Source organism: Petromyzon marinus, chromosome 33 (assembly GCF_048934315.1).
Source record: "Petromyzon marinus isolate PM22_M1 ecotype Great Lakes invasive population chromosome 33, UKy_Petmar_22M1.pri1.0, whole genome shotgun sequence".
Lineage (NCBI taxonomy): Eukaryota > Metazoa > Chordata > Hyperoartia > Petromyzontiformes > Petromyzontidae > Petromyzon > Petromyzon marinus.
This window is the reverse complement of record NC_133699.1, coordinates 4,766,738-4,791,697: the sequence shown is the minus strand read 5'-3', so window position 1 is coordinate 4,791,697 and position 24,960 is coordinate 4,766,738. Positions and strand designations below refer to the sequence as shown.

The 24,960-nt window shown below is 50.3% G+C and overlaps 1 protein-coding gene across 1 annotated transcript; it reads right to left on the bottom strand.

Moving 5' to 3' along the window:
• LOC116948249 (calpain-9-like) lies at positions 1-22,494 on the bottom strand. Its single transcript, XM_076071364.1, has 19 exons — positions 21,521-22,494; positions 20,213-20,398; positions 19,776-19,845; positions 18,360-18,478; positions 15,602-15,735; positions 14,809-14,980; positions 13,904-13,987; positions 12,833-12,918; positions 10,684-10,761; positions 9,315-9,466; positions 8,023-8,370; positions 7,563-7,675; positions 6,689-6,897; positions 6,216-6,252; positions 5,564-5,635; positions 2,752-2,797; positions 2,444-2,502; positions 1,412-1,480; positions 1-1,019 (listed from the first exon to the last, which is right to left on the bottom strand). Exons 2-19 carry the CDS (start codon positions 20,387-20,389, stop codon positions 627-629), a joined length of 2,418 nt encoding a protein of 805 aa, XP_075927479.1. The 5' UTR covers positions 20,390-20,398; positions 21,521-22,494; the 3' UTR covers positions 1-626.
• Between the last annotated feature and the right edge of the window lie 2,466 nt (positions 22,495-24,960).

The following is a 24,960-nucleotide window of genomic DNA, read 5'->3' as shown; positions in this document are numbered from 1 at the left end:
GCGAGGACACAAAGGGCAAAGGTCCCCCGTGTAGCCTTGACGGGCCGTTGGGGCGAGTGGCTGCCAGCGTAGCAGCACCGATGAAGGCCGGCGCGGCACACGAGGGGCGGTGGGTTGCCAGCACCACGCCCGGCCGCCTTTGTCTCCCCAGTGGCGGTGTTTACACACCGCACCGGGTACTCATTTTTAGGCCGAGCTGACCCTTGTGGAGGCGCAGGACCGGTCCAGATAATGGTCACTGGCGTTGGCCGTGAGCGGGACTCGAACTCGGGTTCCCCCGGGGTTCGTAGCGCAGTGCGCTCACCGCCACACACCACACACACACACAGCAGGGGTGGCAGTGCACCAAGTTGGCTTGCTCTGCCCGTCGATGTGACATTTTTATTGCAAACGTGCGGTGCGATTTATCGCAGGTGCAAGTTTGCATCTGCGTCGCCTCATGAAGCAGGGTTTTGTCGCGACCTTTCCCAACTGCAGACCAAACCCCAGGCAGATTAAAACAAAAGCCGGCGTTATCTAATCCGCGCGGTCTTGACCGCGTTGCACACGTCACCGCTGGCGGAAGGCCCCTCCGACTTGAAAGCAGCTCCAGAAAAGCCCGTCTATCTGTCGCAAACATAAGGTAGTCAAAAAGTCCAATGATGCGATGCGACGGGGTTCTGGGAACAGCAACGCCGGTCCCGGACTGTCTGGGCCAGTACCTGGACAGGTGTTAACCGTATCCCTTGGCTACTCCACATCTGCCCCTGTGTTGCCCAGAGGGTGTTGTACGCTACTGTGGTTGGCATAGGCCCTGGTGTAAGGAATGCGATGTGGGCCCCCCCCCCACCGCCACCGTCAACTTTATTCATATCTGGTGACTCGGGCGTCTGGGTCCCTCCAGCAGTCCGTGTGGGGCCCGGCGCAGCTGCACCGCCTGCGCTACCCTCGCCGGCTTTACCCGAGTTCTCGAGCGCTTGGCCCAGCTCGTAGGAGGACATGGCGCCCGAGCCGTCCCTGTCGAACGCCACGAACACGTCCTGCGGGGAAAGGGAACCGCGGGCGTGAGCCGCCTCGCAGCGCCACGGGGCGAAGGTGAAACGGTTGCAGGCGCCCCCTGCAATTGACGCCGTGACGCCCGCGACAATCGCGTATCGACTGTCTCGGGAAAAAAATAAAATGTCGTTACGTCGTATGTTGGAGCGTCCGTCTCATTTGCGGGAAAAGTATTTGCGCAACGAGATAATCACGGCACGTCACGAACGCATAGCCATTGCGCATCGCTCGAATGTCGGCCGTGCCAAACCTTTGTTGGCAGTAATTGAGCGAGTTGCTCAAGTCTAGAAGGCCTGTTGGTCTATCTATCGCAAACATGAATTACGCAATAGAAATTCAAGTGATGAGATTCATTTTAAAAGTGATGGCCGTTTACCTGCAGTTTCTTTATCTGGGCAGCAAACGTCTTGGTCTCGGCAATGTCCACTTCGTCTTTGCCTGCGAGCTGAATGCATCCGAGATGAAGGTCTAATCCAATGTCATCTTTACAGAGCGCTTTTATCCAAGGTGCTTTACACGGGTTATGAGTGGTACAATTAGGATACAAAATAAAAGTGATGGGGTTTTGGGGAGGGCGGTTAGTGGGTACCGGAATTACGGAGGTGCTTAGGGATGGAGGGATGAAGGATGGGGCCAGGGAGAAGAGGCGGGGGTCTTGAGGGAGGAGCGGAAACTCGACAGGGGGAGGGGTGCTTCTCGATTCGTGTGGAGGGAAAGTTTGTTCCAGTGCAAGGGGGCGAGTAGGGAAAATGAGCGGTCACGGTGATTGCGCACAAGTAGAGGGAGTTGGACGGTGAGGAGCAGAGATTGAGAGCGGAGGGAGCGGGAGCGGACGTAAAATGAGACGAGGGAAATGAGGTAATGATGGGACAAGGCCATGAAGAGATTTAAATACCAGCGTAAGAAGCTTGAACAGACACCGGTGGTAAATCCCAGCTGTGAGTCCGTGCGACGGATCTTGCCCAACAATGAAGGCATAGATAGCCAGGCGGTGTTAGCGGCAGCGCACGCCTGTAACGCAGCACCGTCGATGTGAGGGGGTTGGTGGATCACGCAGATGTTGAGGAACTGCCTTCCCGCTAGCATCGCGCTGCCACAGTACCCTGGCCAGCAAAGACGTGGACTCCACCTGCTGCATCTGTACGGGATGGAGCGTTGCCCTCTCGCACGCCGTGAGGTTTTTCCGGCTGCCCGTGTCTCCTCTGGCACGTACACACTCACTAAGTGGCCGACAACGCATCACTCTACACGAGGACTGCAGAGCTTGGGCGATTGCTGACGCCAGCTCACTTAGGGCATTGCTCATAGGGCTCGGCAAGGTAACGGAGAGTGAGAGAGAGAGAGGGAGGGACGGGACCCATCCACTGAGCTTTGTTGAAGTCGCTCGCTTGGCCGAGACAAAGGATACCACGTCTGGCATCAGCGCGCTGCACGACCGCGCGTCCAGGCGCGCGGGGCCCGTGTGTTCTGCAGGAGAAACACAAAAAGCGATCGACGAGTAGCTCAGATGAGTCGGTGGAGGCGGAATCGCGCATTGCAAACATCCAGCACAATCAATGCAATCGATGGACAATCGATGCACAATCAATGCGCAATCAATACACAATATATAATTATCAATGCAATCAATGCGCAATCAATGCATAATCAATACATTCTGAATGTATTATCAACCTTCATGGAAAGCGCCAAAATCGCAAAATGTAGACATCTTACTGATGTTGAAGAGAGCCACAAAGTCGGGAGCGGCGATGGTCTTACCCTGTGGAGAGACGCGCTGGCACTCTTGAGACGTACAACAAAAAGCGGCACGGTCCTGAACATGCATACCGAATCAATAATAATCATCTCTTCAAAGACGCCTGGTCGGCGTGGAAGAGTAGGCCAATTGCCCCGTTACAAGGGGGCGCCCTAAAGCTCCCTCTAGTGGAGGCCTTTCCACCAGCAGTGGCGTGAGTGGGGAGTTGCACGACTGCTCCTTTATCTTCACCCATCAATGACCCTGAGTTTAAAACACGTAACAGTAGGCATTCGCGACCAATATTATTCATGATAAATGGTTATTTTTTGGGTTAGATCTCCTAGATATAAATATGTCATGAAGCCACCACCACTCGACACAGCCAATTACAAACGTCACAATTCTGGCAAACCGCCTGATGAAGCTCCAACACGCCGGTGTGCTTGAGTCGTAACTCATTGGCACGTTTTGTTTACGTGACAAAACCTTAGTATTATATTCTTAGTTTTTTCGGTAAAGTCACGTTGAAGAGAAACAACAAAATAATAAAATATATATAAAACAATAAAAAATTCTCACGACGTTTCGACCATAACTCAAACGGTCATCTTCAGGTGTGTTGGTTTGCATAAATTTATTTTTAAACGGCGCATTTATTTAATTATAAAAAACGTTGGCGTCACGCGCAGCGATTTGGCAGTTTGCCCAGGACTAGTCCATCTATTTTTTTTTAAAGAGGAGGGGGGAGACGGAATTTTTTATAATGTATGCTGTCTGAAAGCCACTGTAAGCGTGAACAATTAAGAACTGAAATGGTTTATCAAATCTTTCCAATGATTGCTAAGATAGAATCCATCTTCTCGGTTGAAATTGTCTCTGTGCTTGTATATGTGGATAGCCTCATGAACGAATCTCTCATGGAAGCCAGATGGCTTACAAAGAACCTCCGTCTTGGAAAAGTCAATGGCATGTGAGCCTACTGAATTAGAACAATGATCTGCTACGGCCGAGGTGTTGGTCCTACCGTGTTTAAGGTCTGCTTTATGTTCACGAATGCGGTCCGAGACATGGCGTTTGGTTTCTCCAATGTAACTACTACCACAGAGGCAACTTAGTTTGTAGACACCAGGGTATTGTATGTCCGGAATCACATCTTTTACAGACGGAACCAGATCACGGATTTTATGTAATGTGTTGAAACGGACCTGGATCTTGTGTTTATTCAAGATTTTGGAGATCTTTTTTGTGATCCCAGCAATGTAGGGTAAAGTGATGGTTTTGAAAGGCACCTCAAGAGGGTTCTTCTTCATGGTTTGAGTGATAGCTTTGCGGATTGTATAGTCGGAGTAACCATTAGCCCTAAGAGCTTGGTGTACGTGCTTGAGTTCACTGCTTATGTGTTCCTGGTCGGATATGCATTGGGCTCTATGATACAGAGTCTTGACGAGAGAATTCTTCTGTGATGGATGGTGGTGGGAATCCGGTTTCAGATAAGCATCCGTATGGGTAGCTTTCCTGTAGACAGAGTGGCTCATTGAACCATCAGGTCTCTTTTTAATTAGGACATCCAAAAAAGGTATCTTGCCATCTATTTCGACTGCCATGGTAAATCTGATGGCTGGGTGTATGGAATTGATGTGGTCGAAGAATTGGTCTAGAGCAGGCCGGCCATGTGGCCAGATGACAAAAGTGTCATCCACGTACCTCTTCCATAAGGTTGGGCGCAGAGTGGCAGTCTGGATGGCGTCAGTCTCAAATTTCTCCATGAAAATGTTAGCTATAACTGGCGAAAGGGGGGAGCCCATTGGGGTGCCCTCAGTTTGTTTGTAGAAAGTTCCATTCCAAGTGAAGTATGTATTGGTTAAACAGTGTCTCACCAGGGGGGGTACCTCAGTGTTTAGTCCTTGATGAACCAAGTCTTCAATGATTGCAATGGTGTCAGGTACAGGAACCTTGGTGAATAAGGAAACTACATCAAAACTGACAAGCAGGTCGTCTGGGGACAGGGAAATACCCTTGATTGTCGATACCAGGTGAGTAGAATTTTGTACCGCAGAGGTGGTCTTTCCAGTGAAAGGACGCAGGATTTCAGACAAAAAACGAGCTAGTTTGTAGGTGGGGGAGCTGATAGTAGAGACTATGGGACGAAGAGGTGTATCAACTTTATGTATTTTTGGTAAGCCGTATAATCTTGGTGGCCTGGCAGCAGAAGGTTTCAACGAAAACTGTTTAGATTGATCAATTAATGCGGTTGAATCAGAAATTATTTTGTTGGTTTGTGTGACGAGGCTGTTGGTGGGATCTCTTTTTATTTTTGTATAACTACCATCGTCGAGTAATTCTTTAATTTTGTTGTTGATTGGCTGTGTTGGATGGTGTCGGGTTAAATGACACACTCACGATGACTCTTAGGCATCATGAATGTGATAGCGGATGAGGCTTCTATCAATCTAATCCACCATCACGCTCCACCCATTCCTCCTTCAACCCCCTGCACCATCGCCTCCTTCCCCTGCTACCACATCTCATTCCTTGTCCAAACCCGATCACTAACCGCGTTACCTACCCCACCCATCCTTCCATTATTTTGCCATTTTGCACCGTAGTATGTAGGCATTGTCAAGCGCCTTTAGCTTAAGGTGCTTTATCAATCCAAAATAGATAGAATAGGCAGAAACGGCTGGGTCTGTGCGCGGATAAACGATGGATGCTGGGCGCGCCACCGACGCAGAGTGGAGTGTGACCAAGGGGGGCTCCACCGCGCGTGGCCTGGAGCGTGGAACGCACGTTTCTCGTGAACGTGGAGAAGAGGTGCTCGATGGGTTCCCCGTGACGTCCCGGTGGTGCCGCGAACACGACCTGGGCACCAGAGACGCCGATAATTTGGTCAACGGGTCAAGAGCAGATGTATCACCGGTTGGCACCACCACCAAAGACAAAAGATCCCCCCGTATAGCCTTAACAGACTGTTGGGGCAAGTGCTGTTAGCGAGCACCTATGAAGGTACAGGAGGGGGTTGTTGGCCTAAACCCACGCCCGGCCACCTTTGTCTCCCCAGTGGCGATGTTCACACACCGCACCAGGTGCTCATTTGAGGGTTCATAGCGCAGCTCGCTAACTGCTAACTCACCGCTGCGGAGATGGAGCGACGAAATTAGTTCGTGCGCGGGAGCGCGATGGATTGTGGCAAGACCGCGAGTGATCGCGACCGAGTGGGAGGGTCCTTCATCCAGCAGTGGATAGACCTCGGCTCGTGAAGATAATGATGATGACGGTGACGAACTACTAAAGCTTTTCCACCTCAAGTTCCAACAACGTCTGTTGAGGCCCCCGTACCGCCGTGGTACGCGATGGGCACGGCAACCCAAAAAGCTGACCAAGGATCGGTGTAAACGTGGCGTCGAGAGAAGACACGTGCGCAGCCCTATGCGTGACTCACCGTTGGGTCGAAGGTGCAGTCTGGCGCCTCCATACACCTGGGATGTCCGGTCCGAGAGAGACACCGAATGACCGTGGGTCACACGCGACGCGACAACAGCATGGAATTACGTTTCGCTGCTACGTATGTATACATGTTGAACTTCTTTCGCATGTAGTCAACCGTGGTAATCGGAGGTGCGGGGGGACGACAAGGACAAAAAAGAGTTCTCAATATAAGAGTTTTCAATCTAGATTTAAACGTACATAGCTCCCATCGGCTTCCTAATATCTCCGGGGGCTTCCTAACATCGGAAGGAAGAGCGTTCCAGACGGCCGCGGAAGCGCATCCGAGCGATGCGGCTGCAGCCAACAAACCACCGCGACTTCCACCGCTCGCGCAGCGCCTGCGTTTGCGTCGTGGCCCGAAGCGATGGGATTCCTTCCCTCCCCTCCACCATCCCTTCCCCCCACCATGGCAACCCCGGCACTCGCCAGGAGCGGTTGTCGCGCTTGGCGAAGGTGCGCAGGAAGAAGTCGCCGGGCTCGCCGGGCCGGTAGGTGGAGGGCACGAGGACGTAGGCACCCCGGGGCAGCACGAGGCGCGCCGTCACCTCGCGCGCGTTGGCAAACGCGCGGCTCTCGTGGACGCGTCGTGCCGCCGCGAAGAACGTGCCGGGCAGGCGGCCCGGGACGGACTGCAGCTACGCACGTGGGTGGCGGAGGGCGAGTTTTACAGCCAGCACAGGCAGGCGGTGCAACAAGTGGTGAACAACCGGCGAATCGGATCGTTCAACGGCGATCCGAAACAAATCCACGCGGCTACTCCTCTGAGGCGGCCGAATGGCATCGAATCGGAATCTGTTGAGCACCACGTGGGAGGCCTTCGCGACCAATCTCATCCAAAATGCAGGGTTTTTTTGGAGGGGTTAGATCGCGTAAATATATAAATGTGTCGTTAGACCCGCCACTACCCGACACAGCCAACTAGTAAGGTTCGTCACGTAAACAGAACGTGCCAATTCGTTCCTAGTACAGCACACTGGTGTGTTGCAGAGTAAATCCACATTGTAAAAAAATTAAATGTAGTTTTTTGTACGTATATTTGTTTGTTCCTCCTTTGTGGGATGAACGTTGAGATTTATTAGGGCACGGGGTGACCAATAAGGTCTGAATTGGTTTGCAATAAGGTAGGCATTGATAATTATTCAAAATTTGAAACCATACGTTTATTACATGTACACTACTTAGTTACGTCTCATATAGCAAACCTCTGCAATTTGTTTCCAACACAAATCGACTCACCCACTACTCAACATACAACTCCATAATCCACTGCAATCCAGTGCAATACAAAGTCGTGTCCCACACGACGACTCATACGCGAGCAGTCATACACGAGCTGGCCGTTATTCATCCGCTCGCTCGCGATCATTACAAAACCACATACGAAGCGTGTACTTGACTTGCCTCTGGAGGAATCTGCAAATGAAACAAAACCAAATCATTAATACCGTATTATTATGCTGCTTGCTGTCCATGCAAATCGCCGTCTCAATACTGTTTCAGGAGGGTCTTGCTGAGTGTTTTGTAGTGGGAGGCGATGGTTGCTATTTTTATACAGTTTTCTAAGCGCACCGATGTTTCTGGATGCACCGTGCGGAAGTGCATAAATGTATAAATGTGTCTGGGTAGTCTTTGTGAGTTTGCTTCATACAATAGTGCACCCATGTGTATGTGTACACATTGTCAATGTGCTATATACATTGACAGTGCACCCATGTTTCTGTGTGCATATTGGGAATGTGCTCAATACAATCGTAGCCCACCCATGTTTTTGGGTGCACATTGTGAATCTGCTGTATGCAATAATAGCGCGACCGTCTTTCTGGGTGCACGTTGTGAACGTGCTAATGTAAAACAATAGTGCACCCACGTTTCTGGGTGCACGTTGCGAACGCGCAGAGCCCAACTCACGCTGTAGATGCTAAAGCCGATGTGCAGGAACGTGGAGCGTGCTCCGCGCTTGAGCACGCGCCGGTTTTTCTGCATCAGGGCGACCACCACCGTGCACGTGACGTCGCCATGGTCCTCCAACCCATCCCCGTCATCATCAGAGTCGTCGTCATCCTCCTCGCACAGGGTCAGACGGAACTGTGGGTTCGTCCAAAACGTGCCTGAATGGCAAACACCACGTGGAGTCTACGCGTTACCGCATAAAGACAAAGATCCCCCGTGTAGCCTTGGCATACTTTCGGGGCAAGTGCTGTTAGCGAGCACCACGCTCGCTAACACGAGGGGGCGGGTGGCCAGCGACACGCCCGGCCAGCTTTGTCTCCCCAGTGGCGATGTTTACACACCTCTCCAGGTACTCATTTGAGGCCGAGTCGACCTAGGAGAGCCCCAGGACCGCTTCAGATAATCGTCACTGATGATGGGTCGCCGGGTTCGTCGCGCAGCACGCCAACCATTACACTACCGCTCCCCACATGTTAACAAGGCAAAGATCCCCCGTATAGCCTTTAACAGACTGTTGGGGCAAGTGCTGTTAGAGAGCACCTATGAAGTCCGGCACGGCACACGATGGGGTGGGTGTCCAGCACCACGCCCAGCCGCCTTTGTCTCCCGAGTGTCGATGTTTTTACCCACCGCATCAGGTACTCATTTGAAGCTGTTAACGCATACTGTACCTACATGCATCATCATCAGCCATGATCTATCCACTGCCGGATCAAGGCCTGCCCAAGGTGGAACCATCTCACATGTGCCTACAACTACCAGTCACCATGTTGAACTGATGCCCCTCTGTTACGATCATCGTTATGATCACCACGTGTTCTAGCACTACATGCTGCGGCTGGTACTTTTGACTATGATGATTATGATGACGATAACAATAGTGACAATGATGATGATGATGATGATCTTGACGGTGAAGACAATGATGACGGTGAAAATAACGATCATGATGATGAACGATGACAATGATGGTGACGACGACGACAAAAATAATGGCAGCGCTGATGACGACGACGACGACGACGATGATGATGGTGGTGGTGGCAAAGGCAATGATGATGACAATGAAAATGATGATGGTGACGACGACGACGACACTCGCCCTCAAACTTGCGACATCCCCCCGCGGTGCACCCGGGCACCCATCGGCCCTCGTGCGTGGCGAGGGCCCACCCAGTGGCGCCTCCTCCGTGCGGGCTCAGGCTGCAGATCTCCACGTTGCTGAAGCAGTGCACGAAGTCGCACCAGGACATCCTGCACACGGAGCGGCGCGTGGCGTCGGCTCAAGGCCGCGGAATTGTGGGTCACGTCATCGCATAGATGTGTGCAAGTGCGCTTGCCTGCCCGCCAGACAGCCAGCAAAACGTTCTCTCTCTCCAATGTAGTACAATTTAACTTTCAAAATACAGCACGTGTAAGAATACGTTTTTTTACCCTTTCTGGCAATGAAACAGGTGTTAAGATGTTCAAACTCCAAATAGATGCATCCTTTTGCAAGGAATTAAGTCTGCATTAACCACACGTACTTGAAGTGAACATCCAAACAAAACATGCTCTTATAATATATGCATTGCCTTTGAAACTAATTGGCCTACACCAAAGATAGCCTTCTTTAGTTTTTCAAAGCCAATGCATGTATTATTATATAAGAACATGCTTTGATTGCATGTTCACCAAAAGTACTGTGTGGTTAATGCAGTACTTTATTCCTTGCAAAAGGTTGTTTGTTGGTGTTTGAACATCTGTTCGCATTTTTTTTATTGCCAGAAAGGGTAGAACATATTCTTAAATCTTGATTTGAAGCTTTCGTGACTGCAGGAATCCATACTCTTTGGTTATTTCGGTAAAGTCACGTAGTTAGAAATAAAATAAAACAAAAATAAAACAAATAAAATTATATTGTATAAAATATTATTTTATCTGTTTTATTACTAGTAACATATTCTTATTTTTCATACTTTGATACCGCCAAAAAAGGTCCCAGTACACAATATATGCGTCCCTACGGAGGTGGGTGGGTCACCGGGCAAAGCGCCTTTTTTCCTTTTAACCCATCCCCTGGGCTACATCATCTCTCCACTGAACGACGGTGATTTTAACCTCAAGTATTCTAGACGACATTGCGTTATGTGCTTGCAGCTTTTCTACGATGGAGTGTGCGCAAAAAATAATAATGATGAAGAAGAAGAAGAAAATAATTAACACTTGCAATGCACCTTTCACACCAGAGGTCACAACGTGCTGTATAGAGCTACAAACAGACATTAAAACAAATAATAAACCCCTATTAAAAGCTTGCAGGCTAATGATAAGCTCACCCCACCAAACAAAGTAAAACAAAATTCCACGGAGGAACAACGGATCAATTAATTCATAATAATCACGCGTGCCTTGTTTTTAATGGGGGCGGGCGGTGGAGTGGGGAAATAATTGTGTGGGGACAGGGCAAGACAGTGGTGTCTGGTGGTCACCAAAACTCCCCGTCATCTTCTCGTTGAAGCCTTAACCTCTCCTTCTCTTCGCAGGACACCGCGTTCCACTCCGGGGAGCTGCGGCGAGACAGCACGGCGAGCAGGGCAAACGACGGGCACCCTTCTCGTATCTCCACCACGTGGCTAGCGCCGTGCCGTAACGCATATCCGCGGCCGCGCGGCACGGCCAACCAATGTGCCGATTGTGGGGTTTGGTGTCGGCTCGCAGTGTGAGCAATGCTCTGTTTAACAACGGGCCGCCTGCTCCTCTTTCGGGACAGCCGTGGCGAGCGCTGCTCCGTGTCGTGTTGTTTTGTTTTTTCATCTCTCCAGGCAGGCGGCTCAACCGAGCGCTTTTGGTGCGCCGATGGTCGCTTACCCTCTCGGTCCACCGACCGGTCAAAAAAAGTCGAACGACGATTGCCTTTGGCAACGAGAGGGCAGTTTGCGGGGATTGTTTCTCAAACATCGCCGGCCAGTGAGCTGAAGCAATGGTAATCGGCCGTGTTAAACGCTTGCAATGCTTGGCAATGCAATCCTTCACATCATGGGATTTCCTTTGCCAGTACCAAAATATGATAATAGGTTTGTCCACTTTTTTATGGCAACAAAACAAGAATAACAAAACAGTTGTGTTAAGATATTAAAACACCAAACTGAATCCGTTTGGCGTCCTCTGGGTCTAACACCGTTTGAGACGAGGCTCAATAGAAAGCTGTATCTGGTGGACCAATCAGTTTCAAGGACAATGCATATATATTATCAGAACGTGTTTTTTGTTTACATTCTGACCACAAGCATTGTGGCTAATGCAGACAGGATTCCTTGTAAAAGGTTTCAATTTGTCTTATTTTATTTTATTATTTTATTCTCATTCTACGTGACTTTACCGAAAGAACCAAAGAAGATCTTAACACAACTGTTTTGTTGACAGAAAAAAGGGGAAAAAAACTATCATCAATGTAATCCTTGTTACCTGACGTTATGTTTAGATGGCGACTTTGATCGAGGCGCTTAACATCATTAAATAAACACAACGCTTCGAACAAAGAAATTATCGAGAGGGCAGCGGCGTGCAGGATTGGTTGACCCCAACAGAGGCGGTGGGCGTCAGGGCTCGGGAAGGTTTAGGGAAGGGATGGGAAGGAGTTGAGGGGCGGTGGGAGGGAAGAGAATGGGCGATGGAGAAAGGTTGAGGCTTTAAGAGAGGAACAGAAGGAGCTCACGGAGGGGGACTGCTCAATGCATTGGGTTTGGTTGGGTTGGGTGGTGGAGGGTCTTACGACACAGATTTAGTCAGGCCGTTACGTTCGCGAATCCAAAAACGATCAACTCTGAATGATGTTGTCTGCGATAAACTCTTCGTCTGTAATATATTAAAATCGATATTTTAGCATTCTTCACACGCGAGTATTTTACTAAAGTGAGGAATGGCCCGATGTCTAATTAGGACGCGACCTCGTGGTCGCACAACGCCTTCGCTCTCCATGTACTCAAACAAAACCACTGAAACAATCGTCATCATCATTAGAAAATTATACAAAAACAACAGCATCATACTATTTATATGAACAAGTACAAAATAATTAACCCCCCACCACACCCCGCCCCCACCCCTCAGCAATGTCTGTATGACTGTATGTCTGTACGACTGTAGGTCTGTCTGTATGTCTGTCTGTCTGTATATATGTATGTCTGTATGTCTGTCTGAATGTCTGTCTGTAGGTCTGTATATCTGCCTGTATGTCTGTCTGAATGTCTGTCTGTAGGTCTGTATGTCTGTCTGTATGTCTGTCTGTATGTCTGTCTGAATGTCTGTCTGTAGGTCTGTATGTCTGTCTGTATGTCTGTCTGTATGTCTGTCTGAATGTCTGTCTGTAGGTCTGTATGTCTGTCTGTATGTCTGTCTGAATGTCTGTCTGTAGGTCTGTATGTCTGTCTGTATGTCTGTCTGAATGTCTGTCTGTATGTCTGTATGTATGACTTATTTCGCACCGAGACAGGGAGGGAGACAATGAGAAAGGGAGACAGGGAGGGAGTGAGACGGAGGGAGTGAGACAGGGAGAGAGACAAGGAGTTAGGACGACAGAGACAAGAAGGAAGACAGTGAGACGCTGGGTGGGGGGGGTGACAAGTGATGGTATCCCACCAGTCGTTCCAGGAGCCGCTGTACTCCTGGTAGCCCCAGGGGTTCCGCAGCCTCAGCAGGCGAACTCTGCTGCCGTTCACCGTCACCTGGACACCCCGCTCGTTAGTCAGCCCGCTCGTTAGTCAGCCCGCTCGTTAGTCAGCCCGCTCGTTAGTCACCCCGCTCGTTAGTCACCCCGCTCGTTAGTCACCCCGCTCGTTAGTCACCCCGCTCGTTAGTCACCCCGCGATGCACCGTTTGGTGCAGCGGCCCTAGAGAGCCTCGCGAGGGCGTGGACGGGCTGCCTCCGTCACAGAGTACGGGGCTACGGGCGCCGTGGGCTGCCGAGGGGCTACGTCGTCAGCGGAGGGGCGGCAGAGCAAAGTGGATCGTTGTGCTGTACGTCTATGCTTCCAGCGAGTGTTTAGGTGCGCGAGTGTTTAGGTGCGCGAGTGTTTAGGTGCGCGAGTGTTTAGGTGCGTGTGAGTGTTTAGGTGCGTGTGAGTGTTTAGGTGCGTGAGTGTTTAGGTGCGTGAGTGTTTAGGTGCGTGAGTGTTTAGGCACGAGAGTGTTTAGGTGCGTGAGTGTTTAGGTGCGTGTGAGTGTTTAGGTGTGTGTTTAGGTGCGTGAGTGTTTAGGTGCGCGAGTGTTTAGGTGCCTGAGTGTTTAGGTGCGTGAGTGTTTAGGTGCGTGTGAGTGTTTAGGTGCGTGAGTGTTTAGGTGCGTGAGTGTTTAGGTGTGCGAGTGTTTAGGTGCGTGAGTGTTTAGGTGCGTGAGTGTTTAGGTGCGTGTGAGTGTTTAGGTATGTGAGTGTTTAGGTGCGTGTGAGTGTTTAGGTGCGTGAGTGTTTAGGTGCGTGTGAGTGTTTAGGTGCATGAGTGTTTAGGTGCGTGAGTGTTTATGTGCGTGAGTGTTTAGGTGCCTGAGTGTTTAGGTGCGTGAGTGTTTAGGTGCATGAGTGTTTAGGTTCGTGTGAGTGTTTAGGTGTGTGTGAGTGTTTAGGTGCGCGAGTGTTTAGGTGCGCGAGTGTTTAGCTGCGTGTGAGTGTTTAGGTGTGTGTGAGTGTTTAGGTGCGTGTGCTCATGAGCTCACCGAGTCGACACCCAGCACCGCGTACGCGTGACCCATCACCAGGCCCTCCGAGTTCACTCGACCCACCTGTGCCGGGTCTTTGGACTGTAGGCATCGTCGTCATCAGAGGCGGAGCCAGGATTTTCAGGTAGGGAGGGCAACCCCTCCAGCAATTAAAAATGACAGAGGAGTTGTTAGTAAGGACTTGTCCCTTGCGTTTTATTCGAAGTGTGTGCGGCGATGGCGCATGGCCTGGAAGTACGCTACACAGTGGCAGTCGAAAAATGCCGATTTATTAATAATAAACCCCAATGATCCGATCGAAATTGGGGATGTCGATCGGATCATTGGGAGGGGGGGGGGCACGTGCCACACCCACTGGCTCCGCCACTGACCATCATCAATAATCATCACCTGACACAGGTGATGATAATTATCATTGCCATATTAATCCAACGGGAAATTGATATAACTGTCGTCATCATCTGACACAGTTAAATAATAATTGTTAGTGTCATCGTCATAGATCACAGGTGATTCATCATCTAAGGGCCGTATCCGAACAATAGCATCGTCGAACGGAGGTTAATTGTAATGGTGCATCACCATCGACACCACGATCGTCATTTTGACACGTAGGCTTTCGCGACCAATATCATCCATAATAGAGGTTTTTTTGGGGGGTTAAATCGCGTAAACAAATATACATAACCCAAAAAAACCCCTCTTATGAACCACGATCATCATCATCATCATCAGCTCGGCACCTCCGATTAGCGCGGTCGGCTCCGCACGGTGCGAAAGAAGTTGGACGTTCGCACAAGCTACGTTGGCCGCGTGCAGGAATCAACGAATCGACGGTCCAAAGCGCCGCCTCCTGCCTGCCGGGCTAGACGGAGGGAGAATCACCGAGACCGCCGCCGCACCTTCAGGAAGCACGCCACGAGCGCTTTGGCGGCGAGGGCGGAGCGCACGGCGCTCCAGAGGCGGCTCGAGTCGCCGGGGCTCACGGGGTGTGACTCGCCGAGGCCGCCCGTGAAGTCCTCCATGGCCTCGACGATCTTGCCCGCCCGCAGGCCGGCGTAGGAGCCGTTCACCCTGCGACCCGGGTGGAGGAGTGAGGGGGGGTGTGAGGGGGGGTGTGTGGGGGGGGGCATTGCGGAGCGAGGTCGAGGCGACGATCACGAGCGTCTTGAGTGGCACCGTCGCCAACCTCGACAAGTCAACTCCCTCCCTCCTCGCGCTCGCCAACAAACACATGCCGTGTGCGTGGTTTATTTATTTATGTGTGTGTTCGCACAAAACAACAGAGAGAGACAAGCGAACGACAAACAGTGCAACAACAACTAAATAACTAAGTAACAAAAAGGTTTGCAGGTGAGGTTGGAAACCCAAGAGGGCTTACATAAAAAAACACCCCCCCCCCCGAAGAAAGAACACCGTATATCCAAAACAGATTGTTCAAATCAATTAAACTGACCTTACTAATTACAATTAAACATATTAAACTCAGCGTTCGAAAAAACCACGTAACTACCCCGCCTGGTTACAACCGGTGTGTCGAAGAGTAAAACACACAACATTCACGAGTCGAGTACTGCGGTGCCGCCGGTCATCACAACCGGCTTCAACGGGCCATTGTTCCAGACGACGCGTGGAAGGTGCGTGGGTGAATGGGTTTGCGCTGGGGGACAATCTTCCTCTTCGTGTGCCTCTCACTTGGCGTAGGCCTTCTCGAGCAGGGCGCTCCAGAACTCGTGCCTGGCGCTGGAGGACGCGTACACGAGTTTGCCGTGCTGCGTTGGTAGCCGATCGTCCACCACCACCTCCACCCAGCGGCCGTACTGCCAGAACTGCAGCGGTCAAATAAACAATAGACAAGGATTCACCGCGGGCCCCTCCCCCTCCACCGCCGTCACGTCCTCCACCCCGCGTAGCCTTCAAAAGGCTGTGTTGTGTGTACCCCTATGTTGAACGTCTTTCGCACCGTACGTATCCAGCCGCGCTAATCGGAGGTGCGGTGGGCGCTGTTAAGCGAGTAGCACGTGTGAGTGTGGCCATCGCCACGCCCAGTCGCCTTTGTCTCCCCGCTATGTTGATGTTTACACACCGCGACAGGTTGACCAAGGGGGCGGCGAGGGTGCCCAGAACCGGTTCAGAGAATCGTCACTGGTGTTGGCCGTGAGCAAGAATCGGTTCGTAGCAGCAGCGCGCTAACTGCCGCGCCACCGATCCCCACACTGGAGGAGCGGTGGCGCGTGTGGCAGCAGAATGCGGAGACGCACACGTGCACAAAGACACACAGACACGCGTACACACAGACACACGTACACACGTACACACAGACATACGTACACACAGACACACGTACACACAGACACGAGTACACACGTACACAAAGACACACAGACACACGTACAACAGACACGCGTACACACAGACACACAGACACACGTACACACGCACACAAAGACACACAGACACAAAGACACAGACACACGTACACACGTACACACGTACACACAGACACAAAGACACACGTACACACGTACACACAGACACAAATACATACAGACACACGTACACAAAGACACACAGACACACATACACAAAGACACACAGACACGAATATAAAACACACGCATGAACATTCAGCAAACACGTGGCAACGCACACACACACACAACTCGTGAGGACAAAGGTCTGCCCCTCCGTATACACTTTCGAGACTGTTGGGATAAGTTCTGCTTGCGAACACCTACGGCGAGACAAGCTGCGATGTGGCCAGCAATACGCCCAGCTGCCTTTATCGCCCCAGTGCTGATGTGTTGACACCATGTCAAGCAGTTACTTAAGGCTGAGTGGGTCACGAGGAGGGGGTTCACGACCGGTTCGGATATCACTCGCTACTGATGTTAGCGAGCGATTAGCACGATTGGCTACGTACATCGCCAAAGAAGTTCAACATACACACGTTAGCCGTGGCCTGGAATCGAACCTAGGTTTGCTAACCATTTGCGTCACGCACTGCTCCCGACGTTCACAGGAGCACGCAACACACAACAGACACGGCGTACAAAAAACAAAGACACACCACGTGCAGCGATTAGCACGGTCGGCTACGTACGGTGAGAAAGAAGTCCTACACACATACATGATTGCAGATGATGCGATTAAATGTGCCCATAAAGTGGCCTAATTGGCACTGGACGGGAACGCCCATTCATAGAGGTGACTGCACACCGATACACCACCGCCCCCCACCCCCCGTAATTCTGCTTGTAACGCAATGACCGAATGTAGTACAAGGAAAACTAATACAACATTTGCAACAACAAGGAATCCGCTTGTCCGTTATAACGCGGAACGTGTACTGTTATAACGCACAACGCGCCCTGTTATAACGCAGAACGTGCCTGTTATAACATGCAACGCCCCCCGTTATAACGCGGAACGCGCCCCATTATAACGCGGTTTCTAAGCGGTCAATGACAAACTATTTTCTTGAGCTGCGCAGCTGAGCGGTACAGTGATAGAGTACATGGAATGACGCAGTAACGCGGAATGACACAGTAACGCGGAATGACAGTGATATAGTACATGGAATGACGCAGTAACGCGGAATGACGCAGTCACGCGGAATGACGCAGTAACGAGGAATGACGCATAACGAGGAATGACGCAGTAACGCGGAATGACGCAGTCACGCGGAATGACGCAGTAACGAGGAATGACGCAGTAACGAGGAATGACGCAGTAACGAGGAATGACGCAGTAACGCGGTGACGTACCTTCAGTGTGCGTAGCGACACATCGTTATCTCGCCAAAATTCATCGTCACATCTTTGATGGGGGAAATCGTTTTTTTTTTTCGCTGAACCCGACACTTTTTTTTGGCGGATGCATCCACTGCGACTGCATCCGTGCCGGATTAAGCTAGTGCGGGGCCTGTAGCATTTGTTACAAAGGGGTCCTGAATCAAATAAAACACGTAAATATTAAAACACAAATGTTTAACTTGCATAGTAAAGTAATTGTATTTTTGTATTTGCTATACAGCCAGATAATACGACAAATCGCTGACCTTAAACACCCAGTCGTTCATAAAAGTTGAAGGCAGTATAGGCAGTATAGTACTATAGTAAAAGTGCAGAATCACTGAACCGGAATTGATAGCTTGAAAAATTTAGCGCGGGACCCTTGACAGTGCGGGGCCCGTAGCTACTATATATGTAGCTACTACACATGTAGTAGTTACTACATATGTAGTAGCTACATATGTAGTAGCTACTACATTAGTAGCTACTACATATGTACTACATATGTACTACATATGCAGTAGTAGCTACTACAGTAGCTACTACTACACATGTGTAGTAGCTCCTACATATGTAGCTACTTTTGCTTCTAGGGATAATCCGACACTGACTGCAACCACCACTGGTTGCGTTCGAGCGAGGAATCAAATTGCACGTACTCGGAAACGGAAGATGCCGCAGTAAGACGCTCCGAAGTGCTGCCCCTCCGGCACCACGTGGGCGAAGAGGCGGGGGTACAGCGTGAGAGAGGATAGCGCAGCCAGGAGCCAGCAGTCCCCTGCAACAAATACAAAAGATCGCCCGTAAATAGCCATAGCAGACTCGTCGAGGGCAAGCGCTGTTAGCGAGTATAGCACACTATGAAGGCCGGCACTGTGGCACGCGAGGGGGTGGGTTGCCAGCACCACGCCCGGCCGCCTTTGTCTCCCCAGTGGCGATGTTTACGCACCGCACCGGGTGCTCATTTTTTTTAGGCCGAGCTGACCTAGCGGAGGCCCAGGACCGGTCCAGATAATGGTCAATGGTGTTGGCCGTGAGCGGGAATCGAACTCGGGTTTCCCCGGGGTACGTAGCGCAGTGCGCTCACCGGTACACTCCACACACACACACAGTGGCAGTACAGCAAGTAGGCGCTTGCAAACAGCACTTGTCTTGACAGTCTCTGCTATGGCTATGACAGAGGGATGTGTTGTGTTGCTGCCTTGTCCAAGTTTATATTTGGTGTTGAGAAATCGGCAGGAATTAATGCACTCACGCAAATTGTACTAATGTACTTTCTTTATTTGTATTTATTTTCGCGACTTATGTACCGTCCCCATACTTTGCACTACTATCGGTGTTTGTATCGTTGGTTGTTGTTGTTGTAACTTTCTGACCCGCCCCGACTGGACGTCTGTAAAAAAGAAAAGAGCTTCATAGCTCATCGGATTCCTCGTGCAGTCTAAACTAAGATTCCGATTCGGATATTTGTCTCTGTGTGTGGGTGGCGAGCGGTAGTGTCGTGGTCGGCGTCGTTACATCTTACAAACCACAGCCCCTTGATGCCTATCGGAAGTGTCCGACAGCAGTTGATCATCACTCGTTTTCAGAGGGGCGGCCAATTTCGCCCGATAAGGGGCCGTCCATAAATGACGTCACGCGATTTTGGACGATTTTTTTACCCCCCCCTGCCTCGTCACACGGCGTCACAAAAAGTCAGACCCCCCCCTCAAATATGACGTCACAAAGCTCTGCCCCCCCCCCAAAACCATATTTCCATTTTGAAAATAAAACAAGCTTCAAATCGCTTTAAACTATTGGCATTGTAGTGCGTATTTAATGTGGCGCTGCACACTGATGTTGTAGGAGATAACATTTATGAAAAAGTATTTAATTAAGTAGAACGTGTTGTCTATATTTATTTAAAGTTGCGCATTTTTATGTGACGTCACATTTCTCACCCCCCCCCCTTCACACATCGTCACCAATGTCTGACCCCCCCCCCCTAGGTGCGTGACGTCATTTATGGACAGCCCCTAAGACAACATCAGTGTAGGGGCCGCCGGTGGCCTTGCAGTGCAGAACGCCGCCCTTACAGAGCTCGCCCTGGCAGATGTCGGTGGTCGTTGCCCCTTCAGCAATGAACCGCGGCGTCGGGCAAATCTCCTGGCCAGTGTCGCACACAGACAGGGACACGCGCACGTTAGCGTCAAGGGGAACACTCCCCTAGACCCCTCTCACTCCTCTACCCCCTCCACCCCTCTCGCCCCTCCACCCCTCTCACCCCTCCACCCCTCTCGCCCCTCTCACCCCTCTCGCCCCTCTCGCCCCTCCACCCCTCTCGCCCCTTCACCCCTCTCGCCCCTCCACCCCTCTCCTCTATCGCATTTGCGCGGAATCCACGGCCGGAGCTCAACGCTGTGGAGTGCGGTTGACGTCACCACCGAGTGCCAACCAGGCAGACAGGAATCCATGCGGGAACACGTTTTTTTTCCTCGTATAGTATATACATACATGCTACGGTGATTATTACCTGCGGTCTGAGCCAGTGGATATTCTCTGCGTCGGCATCCAAGGAGCCCAGTGCTTGTGGACCGAGTGGGAAGGCGGCGTCTTCGAAGAGTTCTCCCCGGCCGAGGCACGCGCGTCTCAGAATCTCAAAGTCCTGCTCGAGGTGCCTCTCGGGTCGTTCTGCAGATCCTTCTTCCATGGTCGTACACTGGCCCTCAACGAGCGTTAAGCCAGGGTTAGTCAGTTACTTTTAATTTGAGTCAGTCGTAGTCTCGGGCAACAACAGCCTGCGGAGTTTTCGTCAAGTCTTCGGTCTGCGGATTATATTTTTACCCGTCCGCTTGATGTAATGAACTAAAGCAGTCAAACATTTTGTGTGCTGCTTCTAATTTTTGAGTTCGGAAAAGTGGTGGTAAGCCTTGGGGCGCCACAGTGGCGAGATGTTAACTACCTCGCCTTAAATTTAGATTCAAAGCTTTCGTGACTGCAGGGATTCATATTCTTGGTTATTTCGGTAAAGTCACGTAGAAGGGAAACAATACAATAATTTGAAAAAATAATGAAAATATAAAAGAATAAAATTATCACGACGTTCCGACTGCAACACGAGCAATCATCATCAGGTGTGAAAACCACAGCAAGAAAATTTGAAAAAAGTGGCGTTTTTTAACGTTAGCACCACGGACAGCGATTTGACAGTTTGTTCAGATGGACGAGTATAGAGAAGATCGTGGGTTCGATTCCGACACGAACGCCTGTATCGTCTCGTCACGGCAAGTCGTTCGCGCTTTGGTCAGCGATCATTCATCGTCGTCATGCTCGGTGATTAAAAAATATATATAGACACACGCCTTCTGTACATATGTGAGAGAGAAAAGAGCTTCATAGCTCATCGGATTCCTCCAGTATAAACAAACATTCCCATTCTGACGAATATCTTCGTCACTGCGAGAACTTTCGTTGACAAACAAAAAATGTACACTGCCCTCGCCCGCGGACGTCCCCCTGTACATGGCCACGAGTTATTCAGCAACGGCAGAAATTCATCGGGATCTGCGACCCCTGGTAAAGAAGAAGAATAAGAAGTGGGACACTCGGCACACCAACGTGCGCTGTCCCTCTCGCTATTCAAGAGGCAGGTGTGACGCGCACTCCAGTCTAGCAGCGAAGCGGCAAAACTACAACAACAACAACAAAACCCTCTTCGGCGAGACATTAAAACCCCCATTGGGTTACACCGCAAGTTTGCGCGTGTTTTTACATCGGTGGTGCAGAAGCGGCGTGGTCCCTGTGGCGTGTGGCGTGCGTAACGGGTCAAATGATTACTCACGGCCCTTCGTAACTCCACTGCTGGACGGATGACTCCTCACGCCGCGTGGCGTGTAGACGACACACCGACACGACAAACCAAAGCTGCAGGTGTCGTATCTTCACAGACTGTTGGGGCAAGTGCTGTTCGCGAGCCCCTCTCGAGGCCGCCTATATCCCAGGTCGCCGTTGTAAAAGAGACGGCCCAGACGTCTAGAGTTCTCACCTGGTTCAACGAACCTGACCTATGTACTGTATGGGTGTTTGTATGTAAATACTCACAATATGCAGACTACACTCTCCAGGTACACACACACAACATTTACCACTGCATTTTTCGTGTCTACAAGTGTCGCAATAAGTGTGAGCTCGCTGCAGTTTGGCTATCGGTGTGGGCCATGTACAGCTATGCCGCTTGCGATGGATGGCTGTGTCGGTCGAATAAACGTGCAAAATAGGATCAGAGATGACCCCTCCTCCCTCCACCCATTTTCTGGCTTTAATTGATCCGCCCAATTAAGTTAATTGGTCCGTCAGCGTCAGCACACGTGACTGCCCCCCTTGTATTCGCTAGCGAGGCAATTAGATGAGTCATGACGCCGCAGGACACGCGTGAGTTTGCGCTCATTCGCATCGCGATTAACAGCAGGGGTAAAAAAAAAATTGTTGTAATTGAAAGCTTACGGCCTTACACGACAGCGCCCTTGATAAACATTGACGTCGTTATTTACATAACCACCATATAAATAAGTGGGTGGGACCAGGGGCGGAGCCAGGATTTTCAGCCCGGGGTGACATTCAACTAATTTTAATTTCAAGAATGATTGAATGAGAAATCGGCTATACCCCACGCCATCGGTTGGCGACACGCTCTGACAATGCAGTTGCACGGAGTCCGCCAGACCGAGTGTCGTACACTTATACGCAGAATGTTTCAAATTTTCGATTTTTATTCTTTTTTCGGGGGTGACAATTGTCTACCCTGTCACCCCCCCTGGCTCCGCCCCTGGGTGCGACTGAAGTTTGGCTCCCTTAAGTGGAACCGATTTCTCCTGTGGCCCATGGACTACCATATAGGGAGCAGCAACGGAGGTGGAAAAATGAAACCGGCTGGTGCGCCGGTGCTGGATGGAATGTTGCATCACAAAGACCGTGAGAGATGTCGACGGCCTTCATCCAGCAGTGGATCGATCACGGCTGCCGGATGATGGTGACCATGCCTAGTCACCTCTTGACTCATAATTGAGGGATCCGTTTTGCATGCAAATTCTGGCTCATTAATCCCATGACAGCGGAGCATTTTGCCGATGTAATTGGTGCCTTGCGTTCAAGTACCGCTCTGCCCACACATCACGGGCGTGCGAACTACGAGGCCGCTATTACGCGTGAATAATCCACGTAATAGAGTATAACTGTAGGAGGGAAAAACCCCAACATCGGAGTTATGTATACCTCGGCCAGGTGTTGGCAACATATCAAGAGCCGCGATACGATGTTGATAAACAACGTCACAAAGTATATTCTTGGTTCTTTCGGTAAGTCACGTAGGAGGGAAATAATAAAATAATAAAAATATAAAACAATAAAATTCTCACGACGTTTCGACTGCAACACAAGCAATCATCAGGTGTGAAAACCACAACAAGAAAATTTGAAAAAAAGTGGCAGTTTTTGTTTTAACGTTAGCACCACGGAGAGCGATTTGACAGTTTGTTCAGATGGACGAGTCCATCTGTGTTCGGAAAAGAGGAGGGGGGAGACGAAAAATAATGGATGCGGTCTGAAAGTCACCGTAAGCGTGAACAATCAATTAAGACCCGAAATGGTTCATCAAATCCTTCCAATGATTGCTAACGTTAAACAAAAACCCGCCACTTTTTTCAAATGTTCTTGTTGTGGTTTTCACACCTGATGATGATTGCTTGTGTTGCAGTCGAAACGTCGTGATAATTGCATCGTTTTATATTTTCATTATTTTATTGTTTCCCTTCTACCGTGGTGACTTTACCGAAAGAACCAAGAATATGAATCTCTGCAGTCACGAAAGCTTTAAATAAAAACGTCACGAAGCACAGTCCTTAAAGAGCCGCATGCGGCTTCCGGAAGCCACATGCGGCCGACCCTCACCTAAGGCAAATCAGTATCGGAATGGTGGCATAGAGAGAGGCAAGCGTGAGTCAGGGTGCAGTGCTTTGGAAAAAACTGAACAATGGTCATCAAAAGTAAATGTTGCCGATGCGAATGAACGTTTCAATCGGTGAATATCGCCAGGCCGTACCGGAAATACGACTTTTAGTTCCAACGGATTTTCACATCGTTTAAAAACAATGTTTCTCTCGGTTAAAGGTGGAGTTTAGCCAAATGAAGTCACAAACGACATTGAATCGTTATAGGGTAGTTTTGTGCAGTTACTGGTGGCCAGGCTGAGACAACCATCCACTCTCTACACTTGAGAACCCTGGGTTAACCGTGCACAGTTGAAACCCGGATTCGAAACCAGGTACGGCTGCTTGTTTGGCATGACCATTAATCATCATCCATGATCATCACGATCCATGGGCAGAGAGCCCGTAGGTGTCCTCTGCATATTTCGTCATTTGTTTCCACTTTCCTCCGTCTTGTGCCAATATAGCTAGAGTAGTGCCCACATCCTTCTGGGACCGATCTCTTGCGATGTCTTCGTCGTGAAACCATTCTCTGCGAGGTCTTCCTCTCTTTCCGGTTCCTTCCATATTTCTGAACAACAACACCAACAACAAACTTTTGATTTTCTTGCTGTTGTCCATCCTACATGTGCGTACATTCCGCCAGCTTGAATGTGAAGTACGTTAACACATCATCTAACTCCGTATCACAAGTTGCCCTCGTGCCGCGCGTTGGTTGTTGACACCAACGATTCAATGCCCCGTGTCCCAAACAACCGTTACCACCAACTCGAGCAAGTGGCAGAAATTCACCATCGCTATGACAGACGACAATTTCAGGCACACGAATAACGCGGCGTGTTAATATTAACGATACAAATGACGCTTTTCTGTTTGTTTGTGAATTAGCTTAAAATAAAACTTTTATTTGACGTGCCGCTGGAACAGACGGTTCGCGTCACACGCCACGCAAGAAACGCCTCGCAGTGGGACAGCGACGAGCCACGCCACCGAAAAAAACACCACCACCACAACCACCACCACCACCACGACCACCACCACAACCGCCACCACCACAACCACCACCACAACCACCACAACCACCACCACAACCACCATAATCACCACAACCACCACCACAACCACCACCACAACCACCACCACAACCACCACGACCACCACAACCACCACAACCACCACCACCACAACCACCACAACCACCACCACAACCACCACAATCACCACCACAACCACCACCACAACCACTCACTTGACGGCACGCACTCTGACCGTTATGGTTCCACCTCCTTCATAGGTC